General features: G+C 42.6%; 1 protein-coding gene across 1 annotated transcript in view; it reads left to right on the forward strand.

Annotated features, from left to right (window-relative positions):
- Positions 1-26,730, forward strand: part of FNTB (farnesyltransferase, CAAX box, beta) — a 61,310-nt gene that overhangs the window by 6,550 nt on the left and 28,030 nt on the right. Inside the window, exons 2-4 of the mRNA XM_012656177.1 lie at positions 10,447-10,511; positions 18,230-18,302; positions 20,464-20,555. Coding sequence (XP_012511631.1) covers positions 10,447-10,511; positions 18,230-18,302; positions 20,464-20,555 — 230 coding nt within the window. The remainder of the gene's footprint in view (positions 1-10,446; positions 10,512-18,229; positions 18,303-20,463; positions 20,556-26,730) is intronic.

Genomic DNA, 26,730 nt, shown 5'->3' on the forward strand with positions numbered 1-26,730 from the left:
GCAACTGATACTCTGTATTCAAAATAAAGAAACTTGAAGAACTTCCCACAGAAAGAGGTACTTTGTAAGTATTTGAGCATGATGTATGAGATTTTTTTTTTTAAAGAATCTTGCCTTATGTTAATATTTAACATATTAATGATTTTTTTTTTACCTCAGCTTCTGCAATAGCATGAATCTCAGGCAGCAAATCTGCTTTCTGGAACAGTTCTCCTCTGGGAGAGAAGGGGAGATGTAGGAAGAAGGGAAGTGATAGTCAGTGCTATGAAAGTTGGTGCATCATGAGATTGGCTTTAGATAGAAACTGAGAGAAAGTACCAGATGCACTAGTTGGTCTTTAACCACTCATTGGTGAATGGAAATTATTCTGTGCTTCTATTGATTGGATTTCTAGAAAAACTCCATGAGCTATCTTTTAAACAGAGCTGTCGAGAATGCAGACAGATGGTTAGTTCTTTATTTATTGCCACGGCACCTAAGTCTTGGAGACTTTAGCACAGTCCCTTCATCGTTGGCCCCTAGAGTCTAACACAATCTATCATTGAAAAACACAAACTAACGCACACTTATAGTCATATGTCCCTTTATGATGGGATATGTTCTGAGAAATGTGATTTTGTTTTTGTGTGAACACCGTAGAGTGCACTTACACAGCCCTAGACGGTATTGCCATCTACACAAACCTAGATGGTATAGCCTACTATACATCCATGTATGGTATAGCCTATTGCTCCTAGGCTACAAGCCCGCACTGAATACTGTAGGCAGTTGTAACACAGTGGTAAGTATTTGTGTATCTAAACATGTATAAATATAGAAAAGGTACAGTAAAAATACAGTATAAAAGGTAAAAATGGTACACCTGTGTAGGGCACTGTCACGCATGGAGCTTGCAGGGCTGGAAGTTGCTCTGTGAGTCAGTGAGTGAATGTGAGGGCCTAGCACACTCCTGCATACTTAGGCTATACTAAATTTATTAAAAAAATTTTTTGCTTTCTTCAATAATAAATTAACCTTAGCTTACTGTAACTTTTCTACTTTATAAAGTTTTTATTTTTAAAAACTTTTTGATTCTTGTAATAACACTAAGCTTAAAACATAAGCATGTTGTACAGCTAGCTGTATAAAAATATTTACTTATATCCTTATTCTGTAAGCCATTTTCTCTTTTTAAATTTTTAAAAATTTTCTTTTTACTTCTTAAATTTTTTTGTTAAAAACCAAGACACAAACACGCACGTTAGCCTACACCTACACTGGGTCAGGGTCATCAGTCCCACCGCCTTCCACCTCCACCTCGTGTCCCACTGGAAGGTCTTCACGGGCAATAACACTCGGGGAGCTGTCATCTTGTGTGATGACAGTGCCTTCTTCCCGATACCTCCTGAAGGACCTGCCTGACGCTGATGTACAGTTAACTTTTTTTTGTAAGTAGAAGTACATTCTAAAATAACAATAAAAAGTATAGTATAATAAATACATAAGCCAGTAATGTGGTTGTTCGTTATCATTATCGAGTACTATGTACTGTGCACGATTGTATGTGCTTTGCTTTTATGCGACTGGCAGCACAGGTTTGTTTACACCAGCATCGTCACACGCACGTGAGTCAGGCAATGCGTTCTGCTAAGTTACAAGAGTGACATCACTGGGTGACAGGAATTTTTCAACTCCATGATAATCTTATGGGACTACTGTGGTGTATGTGGAGGTGGTCCATCGCTGACTGAAACATCTTTATGTGGCACAGGACTGTATTAGTTTGTATTGTATATATGTACAGTATACATAAAATATATATTAGTTTATACGTTTTAAAGATACATGTGTATATATTTTATATATAGAGAGAGAGTGAGTAGGTGTGAGCATACACACATATATATAAAATCTGACCAGTAAACTTGAAAATGTTCGGTACATAGAAACACCTAGCCAGTGCCCTGTCAGAAGCAGGGGTATACTTCTGACAAACTAGTAGACCGTAAGTCTGAACTCATGTTCCCTTTTTGCCATATCCTAAGTGATCAGTTGCCTCATGACTAGAGAAGGTGAGAGATGTATTGTTGGGATTAACATTTGTTATGTTTGGGGGGCTGGCCTGGGAACCTAACAGTTAGGTATAATATTGTTTTGATGGGAAAATGAATAAGGTGTAAGCAATTGACTTACCGATGAACTTCAGAACACAGCTTCTTTGCATATTGTAGCCTGTCTACGTAGGTGTGGGCGATGAGGTGTCACAAAACTAAGCACTTTGGAATCCCTTCTTTTTCCTAAGAAATTTATAGTTACTAAAAAGTATAAATAATGTAATTAACAGCCATTTTCCTATAGTCTAGAATTAAAAGTTGCTAATATTTTTATTATTTTTTGCTTCTGGTTATTTGCAAAATTTTTTCTATACTACTATATGGTATATAAGAGTATGCCATTCTATATAGTAGAGGGGACAGCCTGCAAGTACAGTATAGTATAGTATTGAACGGTATCATATCACGTAGTATAGTATAGTATATTTTATCCATTCTTTCCCTGTTGATGGGCATTTGGGTGGTATCTGTGTTTCTTCTACTGTTATTTACAAAACTGTTTAGGGGAGGAAAAATATGTTTTCCTTCCACCTTCTGAGTTCTTGGCAGGGGTCTTGTAACAAAAGACAGATTAACAAGAGAAAAGCATATGGTTTTATTTAATATAAATTTTATGTGACATGGGAGCCTTTGTGAGGAAGCGGAGACCCGAAGAAGTGGTTAAACCTGAGTATTTTTATGCTAGGTTTGATGAAGAGTGGAAAGTCATGGAAAAATGTGATGGGACAGAGAGGGTATGAGCTAAGTAGAAACTAGGGGAAATTTAGCAAGGCCTATTCATTGATTCCTCTGTGTGTCCCTTCGTCTTTGGAGGTAAGGATGCTCCTTTCTTCCAGATATAGGGAGGGCACCTCACGCTGGAGAGTTTTATGACCTGTTTCAGGAAAAGGTCAGAAAGTCCTTCCCGCACCTGCCACTTCTCAAATGCTTTCGAGTTAAAATAATCTGCCAAGGTGCCTATTTTGGGGTAATGTGCCCTGACTCCTATCAATGTAGTAAGCATCTTTATACACACCTTGTACACATGTGCAAGAGTTTCTCTAGGTATAAGAAGTAGAATTGCTAGGTTGTAGGGTCTCTGGCCTTTCAGTTTTAGTACCTGCTCCCATATTGCCCTCCAAAATGGCTGTAGTGATTTAAACACTAACTAGTGGGGTACTGGAGTTCTGTTTTCACCACACTCTCTTCAAGACCTGATACTGTCAGAAGACTTTTTTTTTTTTTAGAGAGACGGGATCTTGCTATGTTGCCCAGGGTGGCCTCAAACTTCTGGCTATCAACAGTCTTAATTTGTGCAAAATGGCATCTTTTAAATATGTTCCAGATATCTTTCCCCTAAGCTCTTCTTTACCCTTAACTTTGCTTATGCTTATATTCTTATCTTTTTCCTTATATTAATAGTTTGGACTTTTTGAAGCTATCCTTCCCTATCCCAAGGATACAAAGATACTCTGTTATGCTTTTTTAATGATTTATGTTTTTCAAGTTTAATCAACCTGAATTTTTTGGGGAGGAGGACATAAAATGGGAAGCTGATTTTTTTCCCAGCAACATCTACTTAATAGTCCATGTTTTTTCCTTTGATAGTGGGTTTTACCATCCCCCCATATACCAAGTTTTCATATATGCACAGGCTATAGGAATTTTTTTAATGAAAAATGCTGCTGGAGGAAGATTTCTGAATCTTATAATAATCACAAACACCTGTCCTTTGAGTGAGGTGGGATTATTGCTCATAAGAATAAATTTTTGATCTGTATGGGAATTGGGAATCTCTCTAGTGTTCATTTTAGTTTATGATATAAACATAGTTTTCCGTCATTACTTCTAGAAGTACCTGATGTTAAAACAAGTTTTAAAAAAGGGAATTGACAGTAGTGAGGGTACTGGTTCTCGAATCTGGCTGTACATTAGAATCACCTGGGGAGCTCTTTGATTTCTCCCCTCCCCCCTCCCCCAACACACCTCACACCAATTGAAGCAGAACCTTTGAGGGTGGGACCCATGCATCCATACTTATTTAAAGCTCCTCTGGTGGTTCTACTATGCAGCTAAGACTGAGAACCTCTGGTACCGTTCGTGGAGGATTTCAGCCGTGCTGGACAGGAACACAAGCTGGGTAAGGGGACTTAGTCAGCCTCCTGTTGAATCATGGAACCGTAGGGGAGGAAAAAAATTTCTCTCTACCTTTTCTGAGTTCTTAGCAGAGACCCCCTATCAAAAAAGACAGATTAATGAGAGAAACAAGCTTATTAACACGTATAAGTCATGTGTATATGGAAGATACCCAGAGAGATGAGTAAATCTCAAAGAGGTGGCTTAGAATTCAGGCTTAAATACCATCTTCAGCTGAAACAAAGAAAGAAGGATGTTGGGAGGTTGGTAATGGGAAGGTGACCAGAAAAGCACAATAAACAAGGGTAAGGTTTGGCATGCAGATGTAAGCTGGTGCCTTCGGCATTGATAAGAGTCCCCAGTGCTTTAGGGTCATCCTTCTCTTCCTGGTACAAAAGGAGAGACAGACAGATGTTTCCTTTATAGATGTACATTTCCTTTACAAAATGGTAACTTCTACTCTGTTTTCAGAGCTTCTCCTGTGTCTGCTGTTTCTCAGAATAATCAGCTCAAAATAATCCTTTTGCCAAAGAGGCTTATTCTGGGGTGGCATATTCTGGTCTCCTGTGTACCCAAAATATTAAGTTATTTATTCAGAGAAAGGTTTTGTTTGTTTAAACATTTAAAAAATATTTGTTATCTTTGTTTATCCTTTATTCAGAAGAATAGTACAGTGAGCAGTTTAAAAAACAATAACAATTATGAATGAAGAAAGTACTATTTGAAGTAAAACTTTACATATCAACCTCTGAATTGAAATCTAGTGACCATTACCACTACTAGAAACCTTCTTTGATCAATCAAACTTTCAGCCTAAATTGAGAAGCAGAGAGTCTCTAAAAGAAAATATTTGGTATAGGGTATTGCAGTAGGAATATACGCACCATAGTAAACTACCTCAGGGAGGTAAAGGAAGGCAAAGGTTTTTAAAGGAAAAATAAGGATTATGTAATTGTTTTAAGATAATTATTCTTGGCTACAAGGACTAATAACGAGGGTGATGCCAGTCAAAAGGTTGACAGGCAATTGCTGGACGATATGTCCTTGCAGAAATATCTTTTGCGATGGCATTTGTGCAAGGTTATGATTTTTTTTTGCCGAGTCTTTTGTGTTAGTTTTTGTTATCAGGCATTTATGCATGAGAATCCCTCTTCATAGCCATCCCTGGCTCTATTTGTCAGGATTTTTTAACAAAGGTGACTCCATTTGGATTCTGACAACTTTCATAAATGTTAACATGCATCAGAATCCTCTGGAAGGCTTGTTAAAAACAGTTGAGTGGATCCCTCCCCCACCCGAGTCTATAAGTTGGTGAGACTACCTGACAATTTACATTTCTAACAAGCTTAGCTTGGTTCCCAGCAAACCTGCCTCTTGGGGAAGAGGAATTCTGGTTTCTGTGACTCACAGATGCATTATTCATAATAGCCAAAAAAGGGAAACAGCCCACATATACATCAACTGATAAATTGGTAAACAAAATGTGATCTATCTATGCAATGGAATAATATTTGACAAAAAAATATGTAACAGAAACAGTACTGGTGCGTGCTACAACATAGACGAGCCTTGAAAACATGCTGTCACAACGGACCACATATTGTATGATTCCATTTATATGAAATTTGACAATAGGCAAATTTAGGGAGATAGAAAGTAGCTTAGTGGTTAGCAGGAGCTAGAGAGGATAAGAGATTGGGTGTGATGGGTAAGAGGCAACCCCACTACTGGGTATCTACCCAGAGGAAAAGAAGTCATTTTATCAAAGACACCTGCACTCGAATGTTTATCACAGCACAATTCACAATCAGAAAGATGTGGAATCAACCTAAGTGCCCATCACTTCATGAGTCGATAAAGAAAATGTGGTCTATATACACCATGGAGTACTATTCAGCCATAAAAAGAAATGAAATAATGTCTTTTGCAGCAACTTGGATGGAACTGGAGACCATTCTAAGTGAAGTATCTCGGGAATGGAAAACCAAATACCACATGTTCTCACTTATAAGTGGGAGGGGAACGATGGCTATATACAGGCACAAAGATATAAAGAAGGGGGGAGGGAGGGAAGGGGGTGAGGGATTAAAAACTTACCTGTGGGGTACAATGAACACTGTTCTGGTGAGGACACACTAAAAGGCCTGACTTAAGCATCATACAGTGTATCCATGTAAGAAAAACATTTGTATCCCCTTAATATTTTGAAATAAAACACCAGTTCTTAGAGAAAATATTATTATGAATGGCTGACCTGTAATACTCAGGTATTTATCAGAATTCATAACTTGAATTTTCAGATATGAATCAATTACTAACTGCATTGGAATATCACTTGTTCATTCTAAAGAAATGATTAGGAAATCCAAAGAAATGACACTATGTTGGGAATGTTGGGAATATTTTAAGCATTTTCCACTTGCGGTATGACATATTTCCATGTTTTGTCAGGTTTCTTAGTTTAGAAATAAACCTCATTTTCCTTGTCTGCTTAAGCTGCCTGAGTGGGAGCTGAAGATGGGACTTCTCATGAAGGAGTTGTGGACTGGAAGCCTTTCTCCCTGGGTGTCCTGTTGTCAGGACACTGAGGAGAAGGTGGCTAATCCACTATCTTTGGGATGTTACTGAGTCACATGGATTTGAATAGGCCTGTACTGGGGTAAAGGAAGTGAGATTTCCTCTCATTTGATTTTTGTTTCATTCGGAATTCATCAACTCAGGGAGTGCAGACGGTACTGTTATTTCTAGCAGTGGGTTCTGCATTTGTGAATTCAACCAGCCATGGATTGAAAACATTTGAAAGCCAGTGGCTCATGCCTGTAATCCCAGCTATTTGGAAGGCAGAGCGGGGAGATTCTTGAGGCCAGGAGTTCAAGACTAGCCTGAGCAACATGAGACCCTGTCTTTAAAAAAAAAAAAAAAAGAAAGAAAAATTGCATCAATACTGAACATGTACATACTTTTCCCCTATCATTATTCCCTAAACAATATACATAACAACTATGTACATAGCATTTACATTGCATTAGGTATTATAAGTAATCTAGAGATGAATTAAAGTACAGTCATGTGCCACATAACAATGTTTCAGTAGACAGAATGCTTAAACAACATTGGTCCCAAGAGATTATAATACCGTATTTTTACTGGACCTTTTATATGTTTAGATATACAAATACTTGCCATGTGTTACAAGTGCTGTTATGGTAATCTGCTGTACAGGTTTGTAGCATAGGAGCAACAGGCTACACTATGTAGCCTAAGAGTGTAGTAGGCTGTATCATCTGGGTTTGTATTACACTCTGTGATGTTCACACAATGATGAAACCACCTAATGATGCGTCTCTCAGAATGTACCCTCGGTCATTAAGTGACACAGGACTATACACAGGAGGATGTATTATATGTAGGCTATATGCAAATACACCACCATTTTATATCAGGGACTTGAGCATCTGTGGATTTTGGTATCCTTGGGAGGTCCTGGAACCAATCCCCCATGAGACAACTGTATATAATAGGCAAATCTTTATTTAATGATCTGATATGTTTCTTGTATATTTTTCTGTCCCTTCAGCCTATAGCTAAGGAAGGCATGGCTGAGAAATGCAGTCTGTGTTCCAATTAGGCTGGTGCTTTATTTTAGTTGTGTGTGAGTGTCTGGAATGGAAAAAGGATAATGAGGATTCTGGGACAACTTATTCCTCCTGAGTCAGATTCTCATGATGACTTCAATCTGTTTTTTTTTTTTTTGAAATATTGTAACGTCTTAACCAGATCATCCCTCAAATTCATGTTCAAAGGCAAATATCAAAGTATATCCTAAAACCAAACATAAATGAAATTTAGATTGGCTGCCATTTTAGATGATTCATGTGACTGCCCCCTTGTCATCACAGATAATTCTTGCACACTTGTCAAAGGGACTAGGAGGTCTAACTCCTAACTCCAGAAATAAATGACACGTTTTTGAAACTTCCCAGGGAGGAGATTATTATGTATCTGGAAATCTCTATAAGAACAGTCCTCACTACAGAGATCAGGATGTGGAGAAAGGTGAAACTCTGTGTCCTGTTAACCAGCCTGCCCCCATTACCACACCCCGTCCTTCTTGGAGCTCTCCTGTGGGACCACATTATAGTGTGGTCTTCAGAGGAGGCAGGTGGTCGAATTTCTTTTGTGACCTTTCTGAGTGTTAGGTTTACTTAGAGTGGGAACCCAAAAAATATCATAAAGCCTGTGAAACAAAAACCACAGGAGTCTGGAGGGTCCGAGGTTGTAAATCTAACTTCTACCACAGATAGCTACAGCAATGCCGGTATTCCTGTCCCCCCAATAGTGACAAAGCTACCCCCTCCCCTATCTCTGCAGGTGTTACTCCCCCCAAAAAACCTCTATAAAACCCAAGGCTTTTCCCTCCCTTGGGCTGGACGCTTTTTTCAGCCTCCACCCAGATGCCCAAAATAAACAGCATTTTGCTACGCCTGAGGCTTCGGATGTCTCTCTGGGCTCTGGACCTAACACAGAGATCCTGCGTTTTATGGGACCGTGGAGTCCTCTGTGTGACATAGGAACAGATTTGCTATTAGTGTTTCAGCAATTGAAGTTCTTATAAATCTCTTGGATGACTTTAATATTTTTATTAAACTGTTCAATCTGGCAATGAGAAGTATGACCCTTGGCAAGCACTAGTTGTGTATTTGAGGGTGGCCAGTTAATGATCACTCAAACAACTTCATAGAGCAGCCGAGAATAAATCTTTCAAGTTTAGGGGAGGGAAAAAAAATCATTTTCCTTCTACCCTTCTAAATATTAGGCTGGGACCCTTATAATAAAAGACAGATCAACAAAAGAAAAACAATTTTAATATGTATATTTCATGTATACATGGTAGATGCCTAGGGAAAAATAACAGGGAAAGAGGTGGTCCAGAACTCAAGCTTATATGGCATCTTCAATTAAATACAAAGAAGAGTGTAGGGGAGGCCAGATATTGCTGCCACCCAACCAAGTTCGTTTGCCCGCTGCCCAAGAAGCCAATATGCTGAGTCAGGAGGTTTTATGGCAAAGAAAGTCTTTATTCCACATAGCACTAAGCCGGGACAGGAGAAATTTCTCAAAACCGCCTCCCTGAGAATTGGGGAGACAGGGTTTTTTAAGGGTAGTTTGGCAGGCAAAGGTTAGGCAAATAGGTTTGTTAATCGGGGCAAAATTATAGGAGTGTATAAATCATCTCTTGTGGTGTTTCAGGGGGTCACAATTCCAGTTGAGTCGGTTTCTTGGTATGGGCCGCTGGTCTGGGGGGGTCAGCCAATCCACTGGAATGCAGGGCCTGGAAGATATCTCAGAAACTACCTTTAGGTCTCAAAAAGGTGATGTTCTCTATGGAGAAAGTTAAGAATCTTTATGGACACCAGCTATGGGGAGAAGTTAAGAATCTTTATGACCACCAGCTGTGTGGCTCCAGAGTGGCAATTAGAGGGAAGCAAACAGGGATGGTGACTAATTAGGATCATTATTTTTAGCTAGGCCTTTACCATAGTTCTCACCTTGTACCCCGTTTTTGGAGGGTGGTTTCAATATGGGGAGATGACCAGGAAAAGTTTGGTAAACAAGACTAAGGTTTGTTACTCAGATTTAAGTAGGTGCCTTCTCCATTGATAAGAGTTTCTTGTGGTCTAGTTTTTCCTCCCATCTGGTACAGAGAGGGAGACACACTTGCAAATGGAGATTTCCTTTATAAATATAAATTTCCCTTACAAAAGGGTAACTTCTCTGTTTTCAGAGCTTCTGTTGTATCTGTAGTTTCTCAGAAAAAATCAGCTCAAAATAATTCTTATGCCATTGAGGCATATTTTGGGGTGGCATATTCTGGTCTCCTACACAAGCAAAAGGTATCCATCTTCATCTGCTCCCTGGGTAATTAATTGGTGCCAGGGAGCCAAACACCAAACCATTAGTTTGGATGTTATGGATGAGGTTACTGGAGTCACTTGTGATGCCAGCATGGTACTGGGGATTCTGTCTCTGTCTTCCCCTCTCTCCCTCCCTCCTCCCTCCCCCCTTGTCCTAAGCCTGTCATCCAGAAGAACCCCTGAATCTAGTCTTACATACTATGAGGTACCAAACCACACCAAGTAATTCTAGCCAATAAGCATTTGTGGCAATAGGAAGAAAAAGTTGATAGAGGTCTCATCTGTACTTGTTTTCTCTCTCCTGCCTCCTGCATCCTTACTAGGCAAAAGTAGAAGAAAAGATCCAGGAGGTCTTCAGTTCTTACAAGTTCAACCACCTTGTACCAAGGTAAGCTGTGGTTAGGAATTTGAGGGGATCTGGGAGAGCACCACCTCCCGTGGGATACTTTCTTCCTTTCGCTTTGCATGTGTCTAACTACCAGGGGTCGGGGTGGGGGGACTCTGCTGCGAGACTGGCGTTTCTTGACCTTGTGGCTACCTGGATGTGCTTATGACTCCGACTCCTCCTCTAGTAGAACGCTGTTTAGAGGAGACGCTCCACTCGAACTGAGCCACCAGGTGTTACTTGGGGATGCCCCTGAAGGCCAAAACTCTGAGGTCTGAAGACGGAGAGAGGAATTCCAGGTTTTTGTACAGTTGTGGCCTGCCGCTCTGGTGTTCAGATGAGAACTCTCAAGTTTTTCATGTTGCACTTTGAACATAGAGTCCAGGGGGATGGCAAAGGATGGATTCCTTCAATGTAAATTATTATTTGACGGGAAAAACATGAGAAGTTTAAGCTTCTCCCAATTACCAATCATTAATAATTGTGCAGCAGATCCCAAGGATGACATTTCAAATGAGAAATATATTGCCTTTTGTTTTCCTTGGAGCTTAGGAAGTTGAAGTCTTCTAAGCCCTGTGAGGTCAGAAATTCCAAAAAGGGAACTATAAAAAGAAATGTGATCATTTGAGCCTTTTTCTCTTTTTTTCCAGTATTTTATAATGCGTCACACTAGAATTTTATAAGATTATTTCATTCCTTTATTAGTATTTCTCTTCCAGGCACAATTGTTTCTCTGAAGCCATCAGAATTGATCAATTAGTAGTCGAGAACTGTGTGTTGTCATCATTTTACCTTAATGATAGAAGGCTTTTCTTCTCTTTTCTTTTTTTTTTTTTTTTGACAGTCTGGCTCTGTTGCCCGGGCTAGAGTGCCATGGCATCAGTCTAGGTCATAGCAACCTCAAACTCCTGGGCTCAAGCGATCCTCCTGCCTCAGCCTCCTGAGTAGCTGGGACTACAGGTGTGTACCACCATGCCCGGCTAATTTTTTCTCTCTCTCTATATATATATACACACACACACACATATATATATATATTTTTTTTTTTTTTTTGAGACAGAGTCTCACTCTGTTGGCTGGACTAGAGTGCCGTGGCATCAGCCTAGCTCACAGCAACCTTAAACTCCTGGGCTCAAGTGATCCTCCTGCCTCAGCCTCCCGAGTAGCTGGGACTACAGGCACACGTCACTGTGCCCGGCTAATTTTTTCTATTTTTAGTTGTTTGGCTAATTTCTTTCTATTTATAATAGAGACAGGGTCTCGCTCTTGCTCAGGCTGGTCTCGAACTCCTGACCTTGAGCGATCCACCCGCCTCGGCCTCCCAGAGTGCTAGGATTACAGGCGTGAGCCACCATGCCTGGCTGAGAATGCTTTTCTTTGACAACCTCTGAACAAAGTGTGGTTAGGCCACTGGCTGATTGACTTTGATTGGGAAGCTGCAGGGTCTAGGAACCAGCCGCACCTCCTTACGTCTCCTGACTGCTGAGACCTAACACAAGCCAGGCTCTAGGTACTTCTGCTTACTGGTACATTACAAATGCTTCCAGCCTTGTTACCTTTGTGTCTTTTTTGCCACCATTTCCTTAAAAAAAATTCTGATTAGGTAAGACAAAAAACAGTTGGAAAAGGCAAGTGATTACAGGGAAAGACGGATTGGGAGGGTTAACTTCATCTTCCTTCCCTGGGGAAGGAAAGGAGGAAAATATTAGCTAGAGGAATCTTCCCCCAAATCTCTGCATTCACCCAAAGCTTAGACCTCAGTAAAATGAACTATTCCTCTCGTCATGAGCCACAGCTGGAGATTTATTTAAACAGCTTAGGAGACTGAACTCTCTTACATATAACAGCATCCATGGCAATGCCACTCCCCTACGCACAAGCAGCTGCCTGCAGAGCTTCACCAGAGGTGGGGGACTTGGTGAGGGGTGTGATTGCTCTAGGAGGGGCTTTGTTGTGAGCAGTTGTCCCCCACATGACTCACCTGATTGGTCTCTGAGTCACCATCTACTGCCTGGGCTCTGTGGACACACATCTGTGTTCTCCACACGAGGAACCTTTGATTATTTGACATCCCTTTTTCACCTACCATCAAGATAGGGCCCTGGGACTCTCTTATTCTTACTGTGATAAGGGGGAGAATGGGAGGTTATAGTCTGGGAGGAGGAAGTGTTTTGGGAGTGGTATTGGAGCCCACAGAGGCGTAAAATCCCCTGATTCAGAGGTCTTAGGTCAGATGTGGGTGGAAAACAAAAATGTTCCTCTTGGGCTTGGATCTTTGTGGAATTAGAATGTGTCAGGGCTCTCTGTTATTTCAGGAATCTGAAAATTTCCTATTTTATCATGGTTGCCTATGAACACGAGTGTTTTTAAGAATGCTAATTAATATTAGAGACATCACACATTTTGGCTGAATGACTAAGTACCTAAATCAACATACCAATATAAGGCTGAAGCCCAACATCAAAGAATGAACTTTTAGGATATGAGAATAAATCTGAAAACTTATCAGAATTTTAAATTATTATCACAATTTCAATAATTAACATTTTGGTAGTCAAAATTTAAGTCTGATAGTATAATGCAGGAATAAACCTTCAGTGTTAGCTAAAGTCCGTATTCGGATATTAGCAGTCAATCTAGATGGCATGTGTCTCTGAAGTTATGGTGCTGATCAGACGAGACAGAACTGCACACACTCCCGGGACCACTGACCACTCACAGGCCCAGGGACGCCTGCGGTGATGCTGAAGTAGGCATTTGCCTATTCAGCCTTCCAGAGGCAAAGCTGAATAGCAGATGTGGCTGAAATTCAAGGCTGGAGCTGAATGTCAGTACATTCTGCAACTAATCCCCTTCCCAAGAATGATTTTCCTCTGTCTAAGGCTGTGACTCTACTTGGAAATGGGGTCATCAGTCCCAAGGAGCTTTTTGACCATGCTTTTAACGGTTTTGTTTATGAACGTCCTGCTTTCCCATGAAAATTAGTTTTTCCTTTGCTGTGGGTATTTTCACTGTTCCACACCCTTACAGATTTACCCTTTTCCATGGCTTTAATAAGATTGCTGCAATGCATAAACTACACACACACCACTCTCGCATATAATTTTAAAATTGTCTTCTTTTGGGCAAAAGGGGCCTGGTGCTCCTCAGAAGTGAGAAATATTAATAATGTCCCTGTGCTAACAGAGCCCTGCAGGTTAAGTGTTGACAGTGGCTTGGAAGCCTGAATACTCTGAGTTAAAGCTCTCAAAGCAGGTCTCACACAGGTGCCTGCTTAGCATCCATGTTTCCTGCCATTCCTATGTGTGATGCTATTTTAGAATTTCCCAAATCGAGAGCAGTTAGAAGATACAGTCCTTCTTATGTTCTTTTCAAGGTCTTACAAATAAGTTGACCTTTCCTCAAGTGGCTTATTACTTATGTGCCAGATGCTCGCTGTTTGGCTAGAGAGGCCCTTGGCTTTAGTGGGTTTAGAAAGTTCCCAGGAGCCAACAATGGACTGAATCCCCTGTCCTCTCATCCGTCACACCAAAGGCCTGATTCTCAGGGACGGTCCGGGTTTGTGGGGAGGAAGGGTGTTTGCTATCATTCCACTCTGCTGTACTCATGTAAAGTCATTCCTTTTCTCACTCATTCAGCAACAGTATCTGGAGGGTCTCCAAAGGACCAGGGACTCTGCTGGACTCTGGGAAACAGGAGCGGGCAAAGCTGACCCCTGTCATGCCCCGGCTGGGCTCTCAGTCTCATGGGAGAGGTGGACAGTAAACAAATGAACACAGATACACAGTTATCAATGGGATGGTCCGAGAGAGAATCACAGGGAGGGTCTCTCAGAGAAAGTGACATTTAAGCTGAGACATATAGGATGAGTAGGCTTGGCTGACTTATGGGATCTGGGTGGGCTCCAGGCAGAGGGAACAGCATGTGCTGAAGTCCCGAGACTGAAAAGAGCAGAGCTCAAAGAAGGCATTGTGGCTGCAGATCAGTGGGGGCGCCCATGAGGCTGGAGAGAGGTGGGTGGAGGTTCTCCGTGAAGGGCCTTCAAACCCAGTGGGCTCATGCTCGAGGAATATAATTTGCGTGGCCACCCAGTGCACGTATGTTTGTAAGTTCTTCCTCAGACAGTGGAAACCTAACTTCCAGTAGCCGCAGTAGATTTACCTATTTTATCATTGCTTTTGCACGGCCCGATCTTCCGTCCTCAACTGCACAGACACCCTCTTCATCCACTTGAGCTCTGACACCCTGCATGCCACCTCCGTACCCTCAACTCCTGCACAGAGCCCATCTTGTTCGATTCCACCTAACTGAATGGTTTTGGGGCTGACTTGTTCAGGGAAAAAAAGGGGAAGAGCTCTAGCTTTTCTTTCTTGTTTTTATTTTTGAGAAAGGGTCTTGCTCTGTCATCCAGGCTGGAGTACAGTGGTGCGACCATAGCTCACTGCAGCCTCAAACTCCTGGGCTCAAGCGATCCTCCTGCTTCAGCCTCCAGAGTAGCTGGGACTACAGGTGCACATCACCACACCCAGCTAATTTTTTAAAAATTATTTTTGGTAGAGACAGGGGTCTGGCTATGTTGCCCAGGCTGGTCTTGAACTCTTGGGCTCAAGTGAGTCTCCTGCTTTGGTCTCCCACAGTGCTGGGATTATGGGTATGAACCACCGTGCCAAGCATACCTTTTCTTTTTTAAGTTCCAACACAGAAAAAATTTCAGATAGAGGTGAATCGAGAGTGAAGGACCAGTAAGGGTATTGGTCAGCTGGGCTGCCATAACTGAGTACCACAGACGGTGGCTTTAACAGCAGAAGTTTATTTTCTCACAGTTCTGGAGGCCGGAAGTCTAAGGTCAAGGTGTCCCCAGGTTTGGTTTCTCCTGAGGCTGCCAACTGTCTTCACCAAAATTTAATTTCCAGTGGGCTTCACTAACTGCTTTATAATCTTTCTATTCATGTCATGTGGATTCCCTAACACATTCAGCACCGTGGCCAATCCACAACTCTCCCGTGATCTTGACTCCTAGTTCCTGAGAAGATTGAGGCCGCCCCACCTGAGTTTCCTGTTTCCTTTTCCCACTTCAAACTCCTACATTTGGCCAGCTTTTTACTTGTGCCCATCATTTCTGGCTTCAAGAATGTCGAATCCTTTCTCATTGCAGGCTCACCCCTCCTGCCATACCCTCATCCCAACCCCCTCCCTCTTATCTGGGGACCTTCCCTGACAGATTTATCTGGGCTCTTGCATTTTCAGCATCTGATTTCTCTCTGCTCACTCCCTTGCACTTTTGCTGCAGCTGAATGAACTAAACTAACTCGAAGGTGCCATGGTGTCCTCTTCATTTCGCCTGGCTAACTCATGTCCTTCTGGCCTTAGCCTCAATGCTGTTGCCCTTGGGAAGAGTTTTCTGATCCTCCATGCCTTCCTGTGGCTGCCAGGGCCCTCCGCGCCTCCCTGAGCACAGTGTTTATCAGACGGGGCCCCACTTGCCATTTGTGGGCCTAGTCCCCCTCTGGACCATCGCTGTGGGGAGCAGAGCAGCATCTATCCCCGCACCAGACACTCCGCCCACACCGAGTGGGGGCGCCCTGAGTCCTGGCTGGGCTGGATCTCCCTGAAAGAGAAACTGAGTCTGGCCTCCTTTATGGTTTGCCCTCACCACTGCCCTGAACGCTCTTGAAGGTTGCCAGCCACTCTGTGGTTTTGTTGTCTTTTTCCTCGATCTTGCTGCAGCATGTGCCACTGTTAAATGCCTTCGTGAAATTCCCTCCTCCCTTACTGCCTGTGACAGGACCCTGCCTCTGGCCTTCCCCTATGTGTGTAAACTCCCTTATTTCTCTCCTTCACTGGCTCCTCGTCCTCCTCCAAGCCCTTAAAGATGGGTCTTCATTCAGTTCTGTACTCAGACTTTCTCTGCTTTTATCTTCTCTCCTGGCTTCAGCAGTCCCCTACAGGCAGGTAAGTGATTCCCCGTCTGTATACATAACCTGGATTCCTCTCCTGAGCCCCATGTGTTTCCAGCAGTCAGTTGACGCCCTCACCTGATTATGCTTCCAGTGCCCTAAAGTCCACGTGTCCAGAAGTCAGCTGATCATGGGGCCTCACACTAGCTCGGGCCCTAAGTACCTGTCACCAGGCAGCTCCTCACGGCTTCGAACCCAGTCTCTCCTCCCCATCTCTGCCCACTGCGGTGCTGTCGCTCAGTTCACTTTGTAAACACGTGTTGAGTACCGCTGCTGTCAGCTGCTGCTTCTAAAGCACACTTCTGGTCATTTTTCTTCTCAGCTCAGAAACCTTGAGGGCTTCTCTTTGCCCACTAAATTGAGTGGGCAAAGTTCCTCAGCTTGTATCCCAGACTCCTGTGAAAAGGGTCTCAGCTGCTTTTTCTATTCCTCTTTCATTCCTAAATTTAGGCCAGTTTACCCCTCCTGTGACTCCTCTTGTACGCTTTGTACCTACCTACAACATAAGGCAGCAGCTATTAGCTACTTGCGGCTATGTAAAATTTAATTTAAAACTTCTCCATCTACCAGGGCCCTTCATCTCAAATTCTACCTCTTCCACATGAACTTTCCTGTTTGTTCCTTTCTTCGTGAGATGCTTCCCTACCTCTGGAGCCTCATTAATTTTTATGTATTTATTTATTTTTAGAGACAGAGTCTCACCACTATGTTGCCCAGGCTGGTCTCAAACTCCTGGGCTCAAGTGATCCTCCTGCCTTTACTTCCCAAGTAGCTGTAACTACAGGTGCGAGCCACTGCACCCAGCTAAAGTATTTTATCTTTCCTTTATGAAACATGCTGATTTCTTCCTTGTATTATAACCATTTATCTACTTACCTCATTTTTGAATTGAAAGATTTTTTGAGGTAAAGACTACATTAGGATCTTCTGAGCATAGTACAGTGGGAGTTTGATAAATAAATTGTTGAATTGACTACCTAGAAAAGGGAATGGTTCTCGTTTCTGTAATCAGCAAGCACAGTGAATGTCTTGACATTCTGTTCTTTTTTCCTTCCTTCCTTAGTCGCACAGGCCCCTCTGCGAGACCAGGCAAGAAGTGCAGCCTCTGTCCTTTGCCCTGCCTGTGCAGGTGGCCATGGGCGGCACATTCCATCTTAAAGCCAATATTGTTGACATCAGTGCCAAGGACAGCGACTGGCCAGGGCTGAGGGTCACACGTGGGAGGTGGAATTTTGGGGAGGGAATAACAGATGGATAACCAGGGGCAGGCAGGGTACAGACTACAGACCTTGGAGGCGTGACCCCAGAAGGAACAACTGAAACAACAGCAACTAACCGACTCAGGGAAGTGGCGGGGCTGAGGTTTAACAGGATGGGGAGACACAAGATATCTGTTCTTAAATCCTGGAGGAGCTTTCTGGGTGGGCTGTCACTGCCTGGCTGCGTGTGCTCGTTGCAGCTCTTCAGTTAGCCCAAAGTCACATCCTTTAGGAGACTCTCAAAATGTCTGCTGGCACGATCCCCAGACACTTGGAGACATTCAGACGCAGGCCTCTTCTCTCTGGTGTGGTTGCCCTGGGAGCTGAAGAAGTTGCTGGTCATCCATTCAGTGATGGGCGGGGGGACGTCCTGAAACCGAGAGTGTGTGTGTGTGTGTGTGTGTGTGTGTGTGTGTGTGTGTGTGTGTGCGCGCGCGCGCGCGCGCATTTGTGGGGTGGCAGCACAGGCTATTAGAATGGGCTCACAAGCTGTTTGTCTTTCCAGGCTTATTTTACAGAGGGAGAAGCACTTCCATTATCTGAAAAGGGGCCTTCGACAACTGACAGACGCCTATGAGGTAAACACGTCGCCCAGGAACTCTTTCTGTCAGGTTATCAGCCACGCGTTCCTCCTTTTCTTCTATTTGAAGTAAAAGGCTGTGGGGTCTGACCTGGTGCCAATTCATGCTACGTACCATGTGGCTCTGGCGGGAAGCAGGGTGCTGTCACAGAGCCGGGACTCCCACCTCTGCAAGGGGCAGAACGAGGTCTCTTCCAGAGCTAGTGGGGCACCCTAGATGGCGTGGGGCTTTCTCCTCCCATTAGGTCACAGCTGAGGGGTTCAATGCTAACTTCTAGAGCCCTCGACGGCTAGCTGAAAGTCAGTTGCCTACTCATCCCTAACCCCTTGCCCTCTAAATGGATCTAATTTCTGTACTAGCCAGAGGACCAATACGTGAATCCCAGAGAGTACTCCTTGCAGTTTAACACCTAGGCCCAGACTCAGAGTGGATCTGAAGTCATTCCCAGCACCCGAGGGCTCACAGAGGAGCCACAGGGCTGGTGGAGGTGGACGTGCGTTGGGTGGGGTTGAGTGGCAGCAAAAAGGGAACGTGCGCTGGGGTCCTCCAGTCTTCCTGCCCCGCTTTCCACAGAGCAGCTCTACTTTTAATCTGCTTTTTATTTGGAGTTCTACATTTGATGATTTGTGGCAGAGATCTGCCAGCTCAAATGCCCGTGGGGCCTGAGCTGGCCGCACAAATAAGCAAAGTGGGCTGGGTGGAGACTGAGGCTATCGGGAAGCCCCGTGCCTTTACCCTGTTCCCACCCATCGCTGCCATCCCCGAGTGTAGGCCCAGGGTTGCCAGATCTTGTTTTTTTCCCCAAATGAAGCCAGAAATCCATATTTTTAAGTGACTCTCCTAACAGTTAAACATCGCAACCAATTCCAATTAAACAAAAACATCCACAGGCTAGATAGTGCCTGGGAGCCATCGATTTTCAATCCTTGCCTCTGGTCCTGAGTGGTTAGGGTCCAGTCTGCCCTGACACAGTTAATTCCATAACAGCTAACAATGTATTGAACGGAGTGCTAAAGCTCACCATGCATTCTCTCGTTTCATCCTCATAACTACTCCACGAGGCAGGTCAGTCTTTATTTTTTACAGGTAAGCAAACAGGCATTGCAAGATTAAGTAATTTGCTCAAAGGCACATAGCTAGCAAGAGGAGGAGTAGGGATTAAATTGGGGCCACAGTAGTGTCTTCAGTTGCCCACCTATCTGCCCCCTCCAGGCAGTAGGTTAGCTGCAGCTGGGGACATCATAGTTTTCAAGAGAGCAGCTTGACTGATGGCAAGAGCACCAGAGTGAGAGTCTAAAAACCTAGATTTTTTGTCTCAGTTCTGATATTTACTATTTTTGTAATCTGGAAAAAGTTAATCTCTCTAGGCCCATTTATATACTTTCAGTCTGTAAAACTGGGGCAGTACTACTCCCTGCCCTGCCTAGTCTTGAACGCACAATAACCACTTACGGCTTGAATTAGGATCAAGATCTGTTCACATGTCAACTTTGGAAGCCTCCCCCTCCCCAGCTCCCCTAGGCAGAATTAGCCAATCTCTTCCGTATGCTCCCTCAAGACTCTGTTTCTGCCCGTTATAGCATTATCCAGGTACACGTACTCATGGGTCATGTTCTACCTTGTGCCAGAAAGACATGAGGTAACTTGTACCTACGTGTCTATCTGGTGTCCTTTTCCTCTACAGATAACCATACACATTCTATAGCCGGGCATTTCAAGAATAGGAACCAGATTTTATTCATTATTTTGTCCCCAGTGTCTAATACAGTGGTTGGCACAAGTAGATACATACCAAATATTTGTTGAATCAGTGAATGAATTAATCTAGGAAGTCCCTTTCTTAGATTATATATCTCCCTGGGTCTCTAGGAGCCCTTAACTTCTTGGCATGTCCGAAGTCCTCTGCTCAGCCTTCCTTAGATGCCCACCAGGGAAGCAGCCACTGGGTTCAAGGTCAACTTTTTAAATCCCATCGTCTTTTCCCATAGATGGTCATTTTCGCTCCTAGCTAGGGCCACAAAGCAAAGCATCCTTGTTGTTCAAGCGTGCCCTCCTCCCCCTCGCCAGGCTGCCGGGAGTGAGACAGATGTGGCCTTGTCAGCAGTGTCTTGGAACGGTTCTGAGTAAGGGGTGTGTTTTTTCCCTGTCCCTCTCGCAGTGTCTGGACGCCAGCCGCCCCTGGCTCTGCTACTGGATCCTACACAGCTTGGAGTTGCTGGATGAGCCCATCCCCCAGATAGTGGCCACAGAGTGAGTCTGGCTTCGGGGAATCTGGGTGTTCTCTGAAATTGTATTTTGAGTTTTGGGTTCTTTCTGTTTTAATTGTTTGGAATGGAAAAAACCAGAGTGCTACAAAGAAACCCTTGCCTTTCTCATGACCTCCGGCATCTTCCTCAAACTCCTCCGCTTTCGAAGCCTAATGTAAGCTGGTGGGTAGAACAAGACTTTGAACTCCCAAGAGAAGGATTCTGGTTTCTTCTGTGGCCTTTTCTTTTGGCTCTTGGCTCTGGTCTTTGAGAAAATTCTTCATCATCAACTCTGAGAGACGTGATTTCACCAGAAAGTACAGTATGCGTTTGAATAGTTTCTGTGGGGAAGTGCGTGCCAACCCAGTGAACAAAAATGCCTTTGCCCCCCTCGAACATCTCCATAGAAGTACCTCCTCCCCAGTGCCTGGAGGAACAGTACAGCTCTTGATGGGACTGGTGTGTTACTGTCTTGGTATACAAATGCCATGACTCACAGTTTTCTTAAACCTCCGATTTAGGATTAGAGATCTGAGCAACTGAGATTCTTCCCAAGCTGCTTGTGCAGCTGGCGTTCTCAGAAGCTCATCACACTTGATGTCTTAAAGAAGAAAAAACTGATCACCCAGGGATACCTGGGTTAGGAAAGTGCAGCCAGGAATTGGATCCAAGAGATGCTCTGGGAGCGAGCATGTCCCCTGGTGGTATCTTGAGTTCACCGGCTTCCCCTGCTGCTCCTGAGGGTGGCGAGGGTCTGGGTTGGGGTCTCCAGAGCCAGGTCCGTTTTTCCGCAGCACAAGAAGGCAGCTGTGCCAGGATGCACAGAGGCCAGCCCGTGCCCCTCTCTGGTCATAGTGTCCCCGGTCACATTGTCAGGTCAGGAGAACAGAACTGCACATTGTCTCATTCATTCTGTCTTAACAATAACCCCTCATTCTTGCCTTCCTGGGCAGGATGTCTTGTGATGAATGTGGATGGGGAAGATAAGAAAGAATTAGGCCATTAACCCTTGTGATCCGTAGGATGCTCTCTGAGGGAGAGGAGCCTGCATTGTTTGTCATCGGGATGTGGCTGCAAGCCTGCCTGCTTCCAGCACTGAAGTAGAGTTGGACAGAGCTTCTGCAGTAACAGGAATTTCATTGTCAAAATAAAGGCCCATGTGTTTTTGAAATACCAGTTGGGGGTTGGGGGTTGTTTGGGAAGTTCCCCCCGACACCTACGTAGCCAGGATGTATGCTAGGAGAATGGGAATGTCCAAGAAATGGGAGGTGTCTGTGAGCGTGAGTACAGATGCCCCACGGAGGAGGACACAACCCTGGGAAGCAGGAAGGGAGAATGACGGGCCCCTGAGGTGGTAGAACTAAGGTCAGAATCGACTCTGAGTTTTTTTTTGCTTGTATAATTGGCGTTTTATAGTGAAGCCTTTTCTGAGGAAATAAGCGTCAGAGCTGCTTTTGTGGCAAAATCACACAGGAAGAGAGGAGCCCTTTAAAGGGATGTTCACAGTGAACAGCTGGAAACAACCTAAATACCAACAGTAGAGGCTGCTTTAAAACTTATTTGAAGTTTAAATAAATTATGATGTAATATGTACAATGAAATACTGTGTATCCATTAAAAAATTTACATAAAAAATGTATAAATGTATATGTTTATATAGAGATATGAAATGAAAATAGTTTAAAAGATTCAACTTTTAAAGAATAAAAATATAAATGATTGTATGCATAGAAAAAACCAGAAGGATACATACACGTATTTGGTAGTTATTTTTGAATGGTGAGGTTAAAGGTGGTTTTTAAATTTTCTTTTCTAAGCTTATTTGTATTTTCTAAAATTTCTACAATGAACCTATATTGTTTTTCCACTAAAAGAATGTTTTAAATATAAAGAGTTGATTTGTCCTCATTCAAGAACCACTTGATAGTCAATGACTGAGTTTCTGCTTCACAGCTGCCTGAAAGGCTTTACCTGTGGTTCTTACCATAAATGTAATGAACTTTCAATCAATTACATAGTTGAAATACCATTATTCCAATAATAGTATTTTGTTTTGTGCCTAGCAGGCAGTTAATTCTAGGTGCAGATAATATTTGCTATGAACAGCACTTAATAGCTCTGACCTATAAGGCAATAAACTATTTTTAGTAAGATACAGAGCAATCTTAATGACTTTTATAAAAAAAAATGGGATTTTTTTGTTTTTTAGTCTACCTCGAATAGGATAATACCTTTTTACTTATTTTGCACAAGGAAAAGAAATGCTTTGAAATGTGGTTAGTTTTTTTCCTTCATACAAATACTAAGGTGACCTAGAGGCAGAGAGTTTAGTTTGGGAGTTTTATCGCTTTCCTACCCTTTTCTTTCCCTGCATGCAACATAAACACCCTACACGTACACAGAGGTTTCTCACTTCCCTATTCTGTTCACTATTGTGCTTCTATTTGTTTAGGGAACAATGATGAGCTAGGTTCCCTCTAGTGGACGAAATCACTTTTGTCAGCTACTGTTACTGCTAACCAGCAAGAGCAGGCTTTTACTGCTGATATCGGAGGTTTCCAGAATAATACGTTCATAGGTAGGAATTTAGCTGGCCTCTCTTAAGAGGTTATATATGCAAATTTATTCATGTTTACATAAAGTAAATTAATATTTTGGAACCAGACTAAGTACACTTGCCTTGCTTTAATAATTTTAGCACTGGTGGAAGCATCCTTTAATGAGAATCCCATGTCTTGTTATTGAGAGCTACGTCAGTGAAACACACAGAGCAAAATGAGAATCACAGGGAGGCACTGCTGTTGAAGTTCAGTTTTTAGCTTCTGTGAGATCTAAAAATTGCCTTTCATGTAAAAACTGCATTAGGACGTTTCAGTTAATAGTTTTTCCAAAGATAAATTCAAATTGACATTTCAGTGTTTTATTATTTCCTTTACAAAAGGTTATTAGTAGCATGTTCCCTGAACAGCCCCTTAAGTATTTCTTTTGATTTTTAAATTTAAATGTAATTTGTTTCCTTACCTTTCAGTGAGGATACCACATCTAGGCATTTGGCTTCTCGGCAGTTTTTTGGGCCAGGTGCTGCCGACATCTAGTGGGTGCAGATCAGGGATGCTGCTACATGTCCTCCCACGGGACAGTCCCTGCAACAAAGAATTATCAGGCCCCAAATGTCAATAGTTCTGTAAATTAAGAAACTCTAAAATAACCAACTTTAGACTTGACCATATTTCCAAAACAGCCACCACCCAGAGGATTGTCAGTGCTTGATGAAGTCGGATGGCCTATCCTACCCTGTGAGCAGCACTGGCCTGGGGTCACAGAGCTGCTCCCTGTCATTCACCTATTCAGTGTTGTACTCTACCTGGGGAAGGCGTGTTCCTCTCCATTGTAATAAGCCGAAGCTGTTTTACAGTGTGAACTTTGGAAGAATTAGTATTAGAAGAACCCCGATGTCAACTCATTCATCTTGCCTTTACATCTACCCCTAAGCCATTCTGCTCAAGGATGACTGTTTTCATTTCCAAAGCTATAATCTTCATAACTTATTCTAGGCCTTATGTGTCCTTGGTAACCTATTCTGGTGCGGAAGTTTTTTCTTAAATCTAACCTACATTTTTGCTACAGATTAGCCTCAATTTTTGTTATTTACTAGAAAGTTTGTGTAATTACCCTTTGTATAATTGGGTATTTTGCTGGGTAGCTTCATTGTGGTTGTCTGTAATATTAAGCTTTTTAATATTTTTTTTACAGTTTAGCCATTTTTACTACTCTAGTGCAAACTCTTTTGAGTTGGAAAAGGAAGGCTCAAGCCAAAGACAGTTCTGACTGATAGTGTGTTAATGATTTTTTTTCCCCCTTTTCCTTTTTTTTTTTTTGAGATGGGGTCTTGCTTTGTTGCCCAGGGTGTCAAGAGATCCTCCTGCTGGGACTACAGGCACATACCAGTGCACCCAGCTTATGATGCTTTTAACAAGTGTTCTGTTGTTGACAGCTCATGGATCCTAACCTCTGGTTCCTTTTCTCCTATGTTCCTAGTCATTTTCCATCTTGTATTTAGATGCTTTACCCATCCCCCACCCCTGCCATCCCTAAGCATAGTTCTTGCTACTTGTACCTATTTCATTTGTTTCATTTTTATTGGCTTCTGATTTGTTTCCCTCCTCATTTTGTATTATTTGCTTATTTACTGTACATGCTTTTGAGTCCTTCATTCATGTTGGTGACAGTAATGTTTAGAGTCAAACACTTTAGATCAGTCCTCAACTATCACCTAAAAGTCCCAGTAAGCTCCTTATAAGGCTACGAATCATTGATACTCTTGCTTTGAACTTGATCCTCTTATAAGATTTACATACTCTTTAATGATTGAATGATAGAGTGGTGGTGTCCAATAGAACTTTTCTTGATAATGCAAATAAATGTCTTATATTTGTGCTGTCCAATATGTAGCCACTAGCCACATGTGACTATTGAGCACTTAAAATGTGGCTTGTATGATTGAGGAGCTGAATTTTCCATTTTAATTAATTTAGATGAAAATTTAAATAGTCTTATATGGTTAGTGGCTACTTGTTGGACAGTGCAGATCTATCTCATCGCCACATAAAATGTGGTCCCCTGACCAGGGGCATTGCCATCACCTGCTCTTGGTCTGGGGCCCACATGTTGGGTAGCAATGAGACAGGTCTCATTGTTAGCTTGTTAGAAGGGCAGAATCTCAGGGCCATCTAGTTCTGCTGAATTAGAGTTGCATTTAACAAGATCCATAGGTGATTTCTATGCACACTCAAGTTTAAGAAGCACTGCTACTTGGCTGAACGTTGGTGTCACATGGGGAGTTTTAAAAATACTGCCACCTGGGTCCTGCCCTCAGTGATTCTGATTTAATTGGTATTAGGTGTGGCCTGGACATTGAGTTTTTTAAATATCCCCCAAGTGATTGTAATTGTGCAGCGAAGTGCAGTGGCGCTCAAGCTTTGTGTGTATCTGAATCACTTAGGAACTGGTAAAAATGCAGAGGCCCAGGCTCTTTCTGCTTCAAGCCTGGGTCTCTGTATTCTTTAATAGCTTCCCAATGATTCCGACACACACATTTTGAGTTTGAAAATCCCTGATCTAGAGGATAGTTTCCCACTTTGTTGGTGGTTGTCACGTAAGCTAGAATGAAATACCTAGCTGACATTAAAGAAAATTGATCTGTTACAGCTTTTAGTCATATTCTAAGTGAATAATTTTGTGAATACTTTTCACAAAGTGTGCCACTCTAGGTGTTTGTATAGTGTTTCTTGTAATTTTTTATTAGTTGGTGGGTTTCTGGTCTCTATGGTAAGTTTTTCTCCCCATTTTAATAGATAGAAATATCATGAACATTTTGGGTTTCAGAATTGCTAAGAAGTCTGCTAATGACAGCTGGAAGCTATAGGTCAATTTGCCAGTTCCTTAAGGTTCACGTTGGAAGGCCTCAGGATCAGAATGTCCTGTAACACAGAGGTGTCTGAGATTCGAGAGAAGCTCAACCTCCAGTTCTCGAGCACAGTCCCAAAGACAGATGCAGTGTCAGCTGAGGGGGGTTGGCAGGGAGGGATGATATCTAGGTGTCTGGAACATTCAGATCCTAGCTCATTCCAGACTTTAGGCTGGAGTCAGGAGTGCTGTGTTCGGCAGGATTCTATGTTAGGAGCTGAGGAAAGGAATAGACAACTAGGTGACTCTTTCTTCTTCTTTTAAATGTGCTGTTAAGTTTTATGTCAGCAAAACCTTTTGTTTTTGTGGTACAGAAAACTTTTGATATGCTAGTGCAGCTAACCTTTGTTAGGACGTGAGTTTATTAGCTATCTGTTTCTGGGAAATGACATAAGAATTGATGATGATTTGGAAAATATATTAGGAACAAATTCAGTTTCTTTGTGAAAATTAATTGCTGTTAAAAATGTGCCGCAGAATTGTCTTCCTTCTCCAATTATCAATTTCAGTTTCAGTCCTTGTGTTTTCTACAGTAAAATTTTAGGTGTAACTAGAAATGAATGTGTATTGTTTTAACCTGGGAAGATTTTAGGACTCTGAAAGGCAGCAGCACTTTTCTTTTCTTTTTTAAATCTTTTTCAAATGCACTTATGAAGATCAAGCAACATTTTCTTTTGCTGTCCCTGCCCAGATAAAAGGTCTGAAGTCAAAAG

The sequence above is a fragment of the Propithecus coquereli genome, unplaced genomic scaffold (genome assembly GCF_000956105.1).
Source record: "Propithecus coquereli isolate 6110/MARCELLA unplaced genomic scaffold, Pcoq_1.0 Scaffold5, whole genome shotgun sequence".
In the NCBI taxonomy this organism is placed as follows: Eukaryota; Metazoa; Chordata; class Mammalia; order Primates; family Indriidae; genus Propithecus; species Propithecus coquereli.